The following is a 13,263-nucleotide window of genomic DNA, read 5'->3' on the forward strand; positions in this document are numbered from 1 at the left end:
CTGGAAGCTGAGTCTGGTGTCTTCGGGGTCCTCCATGAGGGAGAGGATGAGCTGAGTGTCATCAGCGTAGGTTACTATGCTGAGCCCGTGCTGTCTGATGATGGCGGCGAGGCGGGCCATGTAGATGTTGGAGAGCGTGGGGCTGAGCGATGATCCTTGGGGTACTCCGCAGTTGATCTCTGTGGGTTCGGAGAGGAAAGGTTGGAATCTGATGCTTTGGGTTTTACCTGTGAGAAAGGAGCAGATCCAGTCAAGGGCAGTTCCCCGTATGCCAGCGTCGTGGAGTCTGGCTGCAAGAGCGCAGTGGGAGACGGTGTCAAAGGCTGCTGGGAATTCTATCAGGATGAGGCCTGCGATGTTGCCCTGGTCGAGCAGCATGCGGATCTTGATTGTGGGGTTGAGGAGGACAGTCTCAGTGCTGTGATTGCTGCGGAATCTGGACTGGGAGGAGTCTAGGTGGCGTTCTCGTTGATGAAGGATGTCAGCTGGGCCTTGATGAATTTCTCTGTGACTTTGGCTGCGAAGGGTAGGTGAGATATGGGCCGGTAGTTTTTCAGGTCAGTCGGGTCCACAGAGGTTTCTTGAGGAGGCGCTTGAACTCAGCCCGCTTCCAGCCATTGGGGAAGATGCCGGATTCGAAAGTGGCGTTAATTGTGCAGCGTCGTTCGGATGCAATGGCGGTGGCGAATCTGTGGAAGATATGCGGTGGTCAGGAGTCCTTGGGGGCATCTGAGTGAGTGCTCTTCATGGTCGTGGTGGTGTCTACGATGGTGACCGTTGTCCAGGTGGTGATGGTGGGCTAGATGTCGTTGCTGGAGGGGAGGGTAGTTTCTGCAGTCCATTCGCTGAAGTTGTTGTAGAGGGCCTTAATTTTCAGGTGGTAGTAAAAGCCGAGCTTGTTCCAGAGGCCCTGGGACAATGTGATCTGGAAGTGGAGGTGTTTGGTGTTGGAAGGGGAGTCACTCGTGCTGGAGGTAGAGAGTCGGAAAGAGCTCTTGTGTGCGAGGGCGAGTCTTTCTCCTAGGCAGTGGGGGCGGTCCTTCCTCTGGATCTTGTAGCAGTCGGGAATGGCAGTGGCGATGTTGGGGCAGAGGTGGAGTTTGTCCAGGTTTCCGTGAAGAAGGCAACATCTGGTGAGAGGGTGTCGAGGAGGTCCCAGATCTCTACAGGGTGTCAGTGCAGGACACGCACGTTGAGGAGGATGCACTTCAGGGCTTTGGTGGCACAGGCATCCGGCATGGGTGTGGAGGCCGTGGGTGTGATGTGGATGGTGAAGGAATGTCGGCGGTGTTAGCAGGAGAATTGGCTGTGGGTGGTGTTTGGCGGCAGCTGTTGTTCCTTCCGAAATTGAGTGCAAGGAGGGCAGCTTGGTCATAGCGGTAGAAGGTGGGATATTCAGGGTCCCTGGCACTGGTCGCGGTAGGGGCCCAAATGGATGCAGATAGGCTTGCCTTTGGCGTGCCAGGCGTGCCTACTGCGCACAACAGCCATTAAATAGGGGAAGGGGGAGGGAAGTGCAGCTAGGAGGTGAGAGCGGGTAAAGAGGCAGGGGGGCTGCAGGGGCAGCAGCGGGAAAGAACAGGAATGGGGGGGGAGATCAGGGGCCAGAAAGCGTAGAGGCAACAGAAGGCTTTGAGCAAGAAATAAGGAAACTAGATATGAAGCAGAATAAGAAGTAAGGCAAAAAAGGCGAGTAGAAGCTAATAAAGAATTGTTGAACTCTGCCAGTGTATTTTCTTCATAACGGTTTTCTTCTTTGTGCCTTTTACTTTAGAGCTCTTATAAATACTAAGGTTTATCTGGCAAAGCGTGCCGCCACATATGGTCGTTGTAGCAGTGGCCAGCCACCCCACGTTCCCACAAACCTACCCCGTTAATTTTTGAGATCGCACTAACCCTGGCACCCACAACATTCCTCAAGGAATATGACTGTGGTGGGATCCTAGCGCAAGTCTAGTCCCCTCTCAGGTTGGGAAGCATTGGTCCATGAGCACGCTTCCGTCCCGTGTTCACCAGCAGTCCCTTGACTGTCTACATAGTTGTTTCCTCTATACCATGTGATTCTATCCTCCCCTCAGTCTGTTCATTCTTCGTCCTTCCTCTCTGGATCTGACTTCCACCTCTTTGCTCCTCCCAGCCTACCCTTTCCTGTCCTGTTTGTCACACTGGGTCTCTTTAAAGAAGAGTGGAAGATAGCCTCTTTTTCCTTATTCCTATGGTTTGCTATAGTATTTGTCTTTTCTTATCCCAGTTTAGTTTCCTTTCCCCTTATGCTGCTTTTTTCCTTTTTCATGTGTTGCAGTGTCTGTGTCCTGTCAAAGCAGTGTGACAAGTTCCAGGCCACCAGGTAAGTACTTATCTTCCACACAATTTGAAATGGTGAATTCCACTGAGCTAACTGGACACAGCCTCAGTCTACGGTGGTGATCCAGGGGAAGAGGTGTAAAATTTGTGATTTCAAACATAGGTTACCCACCACATCGTAAACTCAGTCCTCAGCAACACAATTCACAATAACACAGAGTTTGGCCCATAGAAACTCTACAATTTAATCACAATCATAAGGTCCTCCTTATGAGCTAATAGGGACTCAGATAACTATAGATGGAAAGCCACTCCTTCATGAGGACCTGTAATAAAGAAGTGCATAGCTAATAATATTCACACAATATTAATAAAATCATCAATAAGTAAGGACAAACACATGCAATAGTTATCAAGTTGTCTTTATCTAAACTTCAAGATTGAATGGCCAAAGTACAAAAATGCACTAGAATAATTTAATAACGGTTATTCTTTTGTATACAGGTAAATCACAGCACATCACAGCTCAGAACAAATACATCGTCAAATAACACCTATTGAGGAAGGAAGAGAGAAAAAGAGAGAAAACACATTGCAAAATAGAATATGCCATTTGGAATCATAGAAACCAAGAATTGGTTGTAGATTTATCAGAACCAGAACACGAGATGGACCCAGTAGAACGCTAGAGCACAGCGTGCAATAGCCGGAGTCATAAATTCTTCAGCTGAAAGGTTTTACCTGATCAAGTTCACCAGCCGGTACAGTGCAGAGGTAATCAGGAGATTTATGTTCAGGGAAAAATCAGAGTTCAGATCAACAGCATGTCAGGCCCAGGATTTGCAAGGGAAAATATCAGCATTTCGTCCATTTCCCAAGGGGCAATTATACCTCCAAACATTTTCAGTTCCTTCCAACAAAATAACTTTTACGCAGTTTGCAAGATTTCCATTGGTCAAAATCCATGGTGAAACCGTGGTGTGATCGTTCTCTAATCCAATTTGTCCAGAACCCATATGCAGAAGTGTGGCTCACTGGTTAGAAGTGGCAGACCCTGAAGCAGAGGTCGACCCGGGACCAGGGTTCAATTCCCGAAGCGGCAGGGTCTTGGGTCAATGTCCGTGGACTCGATAATTCTCGCTTAGGTGCCTACGCTAACCATGGGTCCCACTCTGCAACTCTGGGCAATAGCTTGCTTAATCTCCACAACGGCCCCAGCAACGCCGGGGATGCCTGGCTTCACCTTGGGGTGCCCTCTCACAGGGAAAGCCAGGACGGGTTCCCCAGCGGTATACAGCGCCAGGACACCACGTAATGAGGTAACAGTGCGCTTTAAAAGTATACATACATTACATTACATTACAATACCTTTGTTCAGTGTTCACTGTTCTTTAACCCCTTCCGTGCTCATGACGGCCCCCGGCTGTCATGAGTCACGGTGGGCGTGTGCGCACAATGGCCAGGGGCCTTCAGTGCCACGCCCGCAATTGGAATGCCCAGCACCGGGGTGGAATTTGCGCCGCAGCCAAGGTGTTAACAATGTGCAATATCACTGCCCTTCGGAAATACGGAATTCATTTGCAACTCAATGTGTCCATTCCACACGCTCTGTTCTGAGCTTGCAACAAAGTCAATAGTTCTATTCTAACAGAAAGGACGTCCATTTTTCAAACTGTGGGACAGAAACTTCAGCGATAATACTCTTAGCTACAGTGCAATCAGGACAATATTTTTAGTCTATTGGAAGGAAATGATGAAAGACAAAATAAATTTTAGAGGCCTACACGGAAAACCACAAAATCACTATTTTCTAAAGAAAAAACTTACTAAAACAGTAAAGAAATTGAGATGCATAAGAAATAATATAAAACACCATTTCATTATACTTTTAAGCATAGCCTAATTACGTTTCATTTAGAAACGTACAAGCACTTTCTCTCGGATTTACATCTCAAAGAAAACATAAGAAGAACTCATTTTACTTGAGCATTTTCATAATCATATTTTGTGTTAAAACTACAGACTGCATTATTACCTTTCACATTATTTTCATAGCACATTAGTAGGTTTCTCTCTCTGTCATGAATGACTTAATCTCAAACCAGTTTGTGACCCTTCTGCATGCTTTTACGATGCAGTTTTAAACTCTCACATGTTTCACGAGGCACACTGTTAGTCATGTTTCTTAAGTATGTATTATGTAGTAGTATCACACCCAAGGGTAAGGAATTGATTGACCAAAACACTCTTAATAAAATAATCACGCTCCACCAGTGGCATTTACAGCAGTGATTACAACAAGGCAGATTCCTTTGTTCAATAAAATGTCCCTTCATGGATCCCTGAAATAAGGAATAGAAGAGTCCTTTAAATGGGCAAGGGAGTACACAACATCTGATAATTCATTAAAGAAGGTACAACTAGGAAAGAGTAAATTGTTGGTGTTGGTTGCTTCTGAGAATCTGTGTCATGATGCATGTGTAACTTGTGTTTCTTTCTACAGTATTCACTACTTTTACTCACGACATTGAGTTTCAGTGGTCCCGAGTTCCCTGTCTATGCAGTATCCATGAAGTGTTTTACCCCCTTGTAGTGCAACTCATTTATAATTTCTAACTTTATTTTTACAGGTCACTGAGGCAACAAAAAGAAAAAGAAATGTCGCAATTTTGGAAACATTTTTAAAAAGGGATATTTTGAGGAAAGTAGGAACATTCTTGATCTCTAAAGAAGAAACTAGTTCTATGCACCAGGAATGGTGAGGAACTTGCTGCGGGAGAAACTGCTGAATGTGAAAGTGATTTATCAACTTTCTTACAATCATTATTTGTTGTCAAACCCTTGAAGTACTATGACCAGGAACATTTACCAAGTGTCAGTTATTGGGATTGAATAACCTCTGAAATAATAACTGTACCCGCAAGTAAATTGAAAATCTACTGCAACTACTAATTATAAGAATATTTTCACTTAAAGGAAACATTTCACGATTGGTCAAGCAAAGAACATTGGCAACAACTGATCCTCACACAGAGCACAGTGTTGCAAATTCTGTCTGATGGTTTATGAGAAATGCCTTGGAGACCTAAGCCTCTCCCAGCAAATCAGTATCCGTAGACGTGATGTGACAGAAGTGTCAGGAAGGCTAATAACCTCAGTTTACACGAGCAAGCTTATGTCTCCGTCTCCTGTGATTCGGAGGAGAGAACACATTGTATTTTAAAAAATAACTGAAAATGTTCTTCTCAGATGTCATCACAGCAAAGACACTGGATTAACATCGACAATATAGAAAGATTTTTCCCACCCTCTCTATCTATTGGGTTGATCTATGTTGTTTCCAAGTGTGCCAGACCTCCAAAGTTAATGGTGTACCTTTTCGGGTCTCACCGGAATAGGAAGCTTAAAAAAGGCCAGTGTTACACTACTGATAATTTGTGAACTACCCTAACATGTTTTAATCCCTGTTCATTACTTGTATAAAAAATGTACCTCACTTGTAAGTACTAATCCCCAAAGACCCTATCACTGCTTTTAAAACTCCTAAATTAAATGCGATAAACTGCAGTCAGAATGAGCTTAATTCTAGTTGAGGGAATCCTTGTGGGCATAACTTGGAGAAAATTAAGCCATGAGGGGCATCTTAATAAAAATAAGGGGCCCCTCAGTGAAAGTTTATAAGACAAGTTAGATAGGCTGGCTTCAAAGGTAAGAACATTGATCTCCAAATAAAAGCTATAATTAGTTAAATGCAAATGTAAAGAAGAGCTTCAGCAGCGTAGTTTAGAAGTTAATGTTGAGTTTTAACATAAACAAGTACAGACTCCGGAATTAGATTCAGACTTAAGATGGCATGTATCCAGGAACAACCCCAACTTGGAGATACAAACAACTTGAATACGAGCAATGAATGTGAGAACAGCTTTAGTTATCAATCCCACCTCACTAAACACAAGAGAACTCATACTGGACAAAAACAGTATCAGTGTCCTGAATGCCAGAAAGGCTTCAGTCGGAAAAGCGATCTCATTCAACATGTGAGAATCCACACTAGGCACAAACCGTATCAATGCACTAAGTCCCTGAAGTGCTTTAGTCAGAAAGACCATCGCATTCAACACGAGAGAACTCATACTGGGCTCAAACCGTATCAGTGTTCTGAATGCTGGAAAAGCTTCAGTCAGAAATCTACTCTCTCACAACATGCGGTAACTCACACTGAGCAAAAACATTATCAGTGCTCTGAATGCTGTAAAAGCTTCAGTCGGAAATTCAGCCTTACTTTACATGAAAGAACTCACACTGGACTAAAACCGTACCAGTGCTCTGAATGCTTGAAAAGCTTCAGTGAGAAATCTGGTCTCACTCAACATGAGAAAACTCACACTGGACTAAAACCATATAAGTGCTTAGAGTGCCAATAAAGCTTCAGTTGTAAGGCCAATCTCATTCAACATGAGCGCATACACACTAGGGAAAAACCTTATCAGTGCTCTGAATGCTGGAATAGCTTCAGTCACAAAAATGGTCTCACTCAACATGAAAGAACTCACACTGGACTAAAACCGTACAGTGCTCTGAATGCCAGAAAAGCTTCAGACAGAAAATAGCTCTCACTCTCCATGAGAGAACCCACACGGAGTACAAACCTTATCAGTGCTCTGAATGCTTGAAAAGCTACAGTCAGAAATCTGGTCTCACTCAACATGAGCAAACTCACACTGGACTAAAACCGTATAAGTGCTCAGAATGCCAACAAAGCTTCAGTTGTAAGGCCAATCTCATTCAACATGAGCGCATACACACTGGGGAAAAACCTTATCAGTGCTCTGAATGCTGGAAAAGCTTCAGGCACAAATCTGGTCTCACTCGTCATGAAAGAACTCACACTGGACTAAAACCGTATCAATGCTCTAAATGCCAGAAAAGGTTCACATTGAAAAAAAATCTCACTAGACATGAAAGAACTCACTCTAGGCAAAGACCTTATCTCCACAACATCCCACCACATCATTCTCCAGTCTCTGTGTCTCTGTGCCACGAAAGACAAGACCAACCATATGCTAACCATTCCTGTCACCACCCTAAATAGTCCTAATGACTTCTGTTCCAAAGGGACACAGCTTCGTATTACAAAGATTAACTTTAGAGACCTCTTTCCAGCTCCTTTTTTGTTACAAATGGAACCTACTTCCCATCTGCTGAGGACAGTTTACCGAGCTTTAAAATCACATCAGACATACCCAAGAGAATCTCACAGATAATCTGAGTTGTACATTTTTAGTACTACTAAAGAACTACAAAATGCTTTTCACAAATTACGTGCGGTTGTTCTGCCTCTCCTATCTTTTTCTGTGTGTAGTTGTCTGCCCCGACTTCACAGTTTCCGCACAAGTTAGTACAGTTTTTAGTAGTAAATGTGGAAGGGACAGAGGAAGTGGCTGTAAAATGGGAAATGCTTATAAATAAAGGGGAGGGATGAAGGCATAACTAAGGAGGAGTATAGGGAGGCGTTTAGGGAAAAGACAGGCACTCACCCACTAAAGAGTAAGCCCATTGCTGTTTATAAACCACAACTCTAAAGTCACTAAACCATAATGTACCTGAAACAATCGTAAATGTACTTGTGCTCAGAGCGGGATTAAGTCCAACATCACACATGGCCATCCACTGGAACTGCAGTAAATTCCAATAAATATTAATGGTAGTAGGGACATAAAATAAAACCCCATAGGAAATAATGCTGAATTAAATATTTAAAATTAGGTAAAAAAATCTAAATAAATGTAATTTAATGGCAAAAAATATTTAAAGAAATCATTTCATTATTTTTTAATGTTTTAATACATTTTAAAAATCTAAACACTAGTATAACATTCATTATTAGTAAAGTCAAATTACATGTGTTCAGCACATTTAATAATTATTAATACATAAACAAAATGTTACTTCAGGTGGGAAACCTTTAATTTAATCTTAAGAAAAAATATAATCTTTAATATGTTCAACTATGGTGGAGGTCTCCCTGTGCAAAAATATATGGGATATTTTGAATGTTTTTTAAATTTTAAAAAAGAAATCTTTTTAAGTTAAAAATTATTGTAAATTAATTTTATATACTTTAAATGTAGAACACAATGCTTGAATACTATTAACTTTTATTTTAATTAAATATGTAATTGATTTTAAATGTGTTAAAAATGTTTTTTTAATGATTTGTTGAAAAAATCCCATTGAAAGTAAAATCCCTGTATTTTCTTATTATGTACTCTAAATTACTAAATTGCCTCTATTCAGATGGGACAGAGCCTTTAAAAAAGTTTTGTATAGAATTCATTGAAAGTACTTTTTGTGAAAAGACAAAATACATTATTTTAATGTACCTTTATTTCATATGAGGTTCTATTTCTAGGTCTCGGCTAGACACTGCTTGTGCTGTCTCAAAGAGACATGCTTATCTCCTTTATGGGCTTCAGCCCACCCACAGTCTTACCATTTGCTGGCTTCACCATCGATTTAATATGATTTATCCCCATTTGTCCATGGCATACATTTGTCATGTCTCTACCTACTAAAGCATAGACCAATTACTACTATCCATCCCCAGCTGCCATTTTAGCATTTGTTTTCAGTGCTACTTTTTTCTTTAATTTAGAGCACTTGAGACGAGCGCTCATGGTTTATGGAGCACCGCTGTAAACAGGAATTACATTCTTGTTCTTATCTTATAATATTTGCTGTCCATTGAAACACCAAGATCAAATGTCAGATGCTGTCTCATCTGCTGACTGCTTTCATACACAATGGTTCCGCCCTGTGTTCCGCCCGTCTGTTTCGCCCCATTCAGGTTACCTGCACCCCCCCACTGCCACCGCCATACAGCGCGTTTGTGCCTCCGAATGTGCATGAAAACTGAAGCCCGAAATCAAATATCAGACACTGTCTCATCTGCTGACTGCTCTTTATACAATGGCTCTGCCCTGTGTTCTGTGTCTGTCACGCTCATCCCTTACACCGTTCTGCGCCCCCCCCCACTGCCACGCCCCACAGTGCATTTGCGCCTCTCAATGCGCATGAAAACTGAAATCAATTGTCAGATGCTGTCTCTTCTGCTGACTGCTTTACCCTAAAGGAAGCGCAACACAAGGCTGCTTAAAAAACAAAGGAAAACAAAGAAACAAAACTTGCGCAGGTCTCCCTAGCACAGCGAGAGTGCCCCTGCTACCGTATTTACTGCTTTTTCAGAAAATAGCCCCATAATGCCTTCGGAGCCTTGCTGTTTGAACACTTTTTGGCCCATATCTCTGCTTGTGGTGGTCCCAGGATGACGGGACCACCACCAAAAAGTCAACACAATGCAGTCTTTCTTTTAAAGGTACTGTCAGAGTCCTCACCCTTAGTTGTGGGACTGCAAAATGATCACTTCCTCTGGATTTCCGTGTCTTTTTGAGCTCTCCCACTGCTGTAGCTTTTACTCTGCAGCCGGTAGTGTTTCAACCTCTAGGGGCCACATGCATGGTAATTTAATGGCATTTAATCAGACCTGGAAGGCCTGGAAATCCACAAATGTGATGTTGATCTTATGCCCTCTAGAGGCTGACTATATGGTTGCAGTGCAATGCTTTTTCAGTGTGATGGCCTCTTTGGGTTGTTTTTACCATTGCAGCTTACATATCAAACCCATGAAAGAATACACAAACACAAGGTTAATTACTGAAAAAATCTTGATGGGGTTACCATAATGATTTCAAATGTTTTATTGATTATCACAGAAATGTGAATGATTTTAGCAAATGGTATGCATTTATTACAAAACAAATGATTGGACTAACTTGAGAAGTTTGGGTGACTCCTCTAAGGGCTCCCCAGTGATTCATCAATGGTATCTATGTATGTTCCATCTGACAATGTACATATTTGTAAACTATTTTGTAGTTTTTTAGAAGTTTGTTTTAAGTAAATGTACTTCTGCTTTATCTAAAGAGAAGGTACTGACTGGACAATCAGTTATTGGGTGTTATCATTTCGTGCCAGTGATTGGTGATTACTAGCCCACACCACCTCCCTTGAGTAGGACAGCTAACCTGTGACTGTCAAGCACTACAATGGGGTGTTTGGTTCCCAGTGAAGACAATTGTGGACAAATCTTTAGATATGCTGTGTTTTTTTACTAACTGGGGTAAACACACAATTCTTCCCTCTGTTGGTGTTCACAGTCATTATCGGCCTGTGATTCGCCATTGAGTGCAAAGCGTACAGAGTAGAGCTGAGGGGCCGAGCTGGGGAGGAATTGACGAGCAAGCGGAGCGGAGCCTGGGACGACTGCCCGCGTTTGTTTTATGACCCGTTCCCGCTCCCGAAGGTTTCTTCCGCTTCATCTGCGTCTTGTTATACGGGCGCTTTAAGTTCTACGGATCTGCTGTGGGGGCAGGAACGGCCGCTGCCGGCACCGCGGCCGCTGCAGAGGTCAAAGGAGCCTTTGCCTGCGGTGCTGCTGGTGCGGCGGCTGTAGCAGGGCACAGAGGAGAACAGAGGAGCACAGAGGAGCCTTGGCCTGCCGCCTGATTTTACGTATTTACTAAGAATTGAGCAGAGCAGACAGAGCTGAGCCGAGGAGTGGAGGGAAGTGCCCACATCTGCCGTCTGTAGTGGGACTAGCTCTGGATTCCGCTCTTGCTCCTGAACGATTGCCAGCATTCTACCTTGTACTCTTGTCAGCGATGAATAGCAACGAACAAGCAATGAACAGTGAGTGGTGAGTGACAAGTGGCAAGAGGTGTGTGGCGTGTGGCGAGTAGCTAAGATTGATCGGTCCCTAAGTCACTGAGCCATTGGAGTCTGTAATAAGTCTGTAATACAAAATCTGAGAAATTATGGAAAGAGGAAAGTAACAATAGACTTAGACCCTCTTGAAGCACCCCTCGGCCCCTGAATTACTCCGCATGCCTAGACTACAGCCCTACCCGGTGCCCGGATATTAATCAATCGGTTAATTAATTAATTAATTAATTAAGTAACCAGCAGTACCGGCAGATTCTGTACGGAGGTGTGCTTTTTGGGTGTTTTCCCCTGGAGGTGTTTGGTGGTGTTTTTGTCCTATGGTCTTGTCACTGGCCCGTTTGATTCTCTGAAAGGAGCAAGACTTCTTCACCTTAGAGGGTGTATTATGAGCTCAGGAAAGGAGCAGCCACCTTTCCCTCCTATCAAAAGGAAAAGAAAAATACAACAAACACCAATATGTGTTACGTTTAAAATAAAACAGGCAGGTGACATATAGTCCTTTAAATCATCTAAGGTCCATACATTTGAGAAACTGGGAAAGTCGCTGTCAAAGTTTGATTTTATGAACGATCCAACTGATGCTATGCTAACATTGCTAACTAACTCATGTGATCTTCAAACTCCAATTAAACCACTGAGTAGAACAAATATTATATCCCCTAAGCAAGGAGTAAGTGAACCAGGCCACCCTGAGTCTAAAGCTGAAGTCGAACGAATGTCAAATTGAACTAAGGACCAAGTCAACCATTGGGGTCAAATAACGGACATAGAGATGTTAACTATTCCACTTACTGGTCGTTCACAACAAAAGGACCCAAAATGCACAAATCTAACATTGGGAGATACTCAGCAATTACTACCAACTTAGGCAGCCAATGCCAATAGAAGTGCAAGTAAAAATCAGAAAAGCTAACGGTATAGGGGAACCATCTAATTTGGGCCAAATAAATCAATCAGACCAAGAAGCTGCAAATGAACTAAATAGTGGGGTGACAATCATAAGGGAAGCCGATACCCCACTGAAATCGGATCTTACTCTGTCTAAAATAAATTCAGTTCAAAAACAGCACCAGCCGAAATGTAATCAAAATAACGGATCTCAAATTAATAAGGATGAATACACCAGCAACCCAGAAACTCTGCAGCGTTGGAGTACTCCGTATCAAAAAGACGGTTTGAATAGTAGTCCACAATTCTTTCATGACGAGGAACATGATTTTCAAGAACCGCTAAAAGAGGAGTATAAGGACCTACCATTCATAAATGGGCAACACCATTGCCTAGGTACTTAGGTACCAGGAAGTGGGAACGCGGGAGCAATTTGGGATTTATTCTTCAAAACCTCGCAATTAACTCTGGAAGCTTTAACATATCAGTCCAACAAAAAGGAGGTCCAAATAGATCTCTTGAGCGCTACGGCATCCTCTGTTGCCGGAACTGAGCAGAAGATAACACCACAAAATAATCTAATAGTAAGGGCACAATCTCAGCCAATATCTACGTATGCAGAGTGTAGTTGTGCCCCACTAATTAAACTGGATACCATTCCGGATATTTTAAAAACAATAATTGACGATGTAAAAGGGAATTTTCCTGATGCGGGAATTCAACCCATCAAGACCGACTGCCCCTCTAAAGATACCTAAAGTACCTTCAAAATCCTGCACCATAATGTCAGGTCCCTGCCGAAGCACCATCGAGACATATACGAGCTGATCTCGTTAGAAGGCCCTGATGCCTTCTTTATGACGGAGACCTGGCTAGGTGATGAGGACGTGGCTATTATCAACTTGGCCCTTCCTCCGGGCTATGCAATTCACACCTTAAATCGCAAGGGAAGAGGAGGTGGTATAGCTGTGGCTTTTAAAAACTGCCATACCTGTGCCTGGAAGCCCATGGATTTGATCGGGGCTGAATGCGCCCATTTTTCCATCAGCGTCCGGCAAACACAAACATTATCAGGCCTTCTGATATACCGCCCCCCAGGAAGTGACTGTGCCTTTAGGAAAGCTCTTCCAGAGCTGGTCAGCTCTTTGTCTCTGTCCTCCTCCAATATAACCATCATCGGCGACCTTAATATACATTTTGATGCCACGGAGTTACCAGCGGTTAGTAGTTTGCTGGACGATCTCGAAGCAGTGCAGATATCCCAACTGGTCCGTCTTCCGACCCATGAGG

At 43.1% G+C, this 13,263-nt stretch overlaps 1 protein-coding gene and 1 long non-coding RNA gene across 2 annotated transcripts in view; one reads left to right on the forward strand and one right to left on the reverse strand.

The window, feature by feature from the left end:
* LOC144805618 (uncharacterized) overlaps positions 1 to 8,308 on the forward strand; it is a 99,685-nt gene extending 91,377 nt beyond the window's left edge. The window contains 2 exon segments of the mRNA XM_078672143.1: positions 6,401 to 6,873; positions 6,876 to 8,308. Of these exon segments, the coding sequence (XP_078528269.1) occupies positions 6,401 to 6,873; positions 6,876 to 7,396 (994 nt within the window). The 3' untranslated portion in view covers positions 7,397 to 8,308.
* LOC144805619 (uncharacterized) overlaps positions 2,717 to 13,263 on the reverse strand; it is a 30,591-nt gene continuing 20,044 nt past the window's right edge. The window contains exon 3 of the long non-coding RNA XR_013605557.1: positions 2,717 to 4,041. This is a non-coding gene — a long non-coding RNA (uncharacterized LOC144805619). The remainder of the gene's footprint in view (positions 4,042 to 13,263) is intronic.

This window comes from Lissotriton helveticus (assembly GCF_964261635.1).
Source record: "Lissotriton helveticus chromosome 1_1 unlocalized genomic scaffold, aLisHel1.1 SUPER_1_unloc_16, whole genome shotgun sequence".
In the NCBI taxonomy this organism is placed as follows: Eukaryota; Metazoa; Chordata; class Amphibia; order Caudata; family Salamandridae; genus Lissotriton; species Lissotriton helveticus.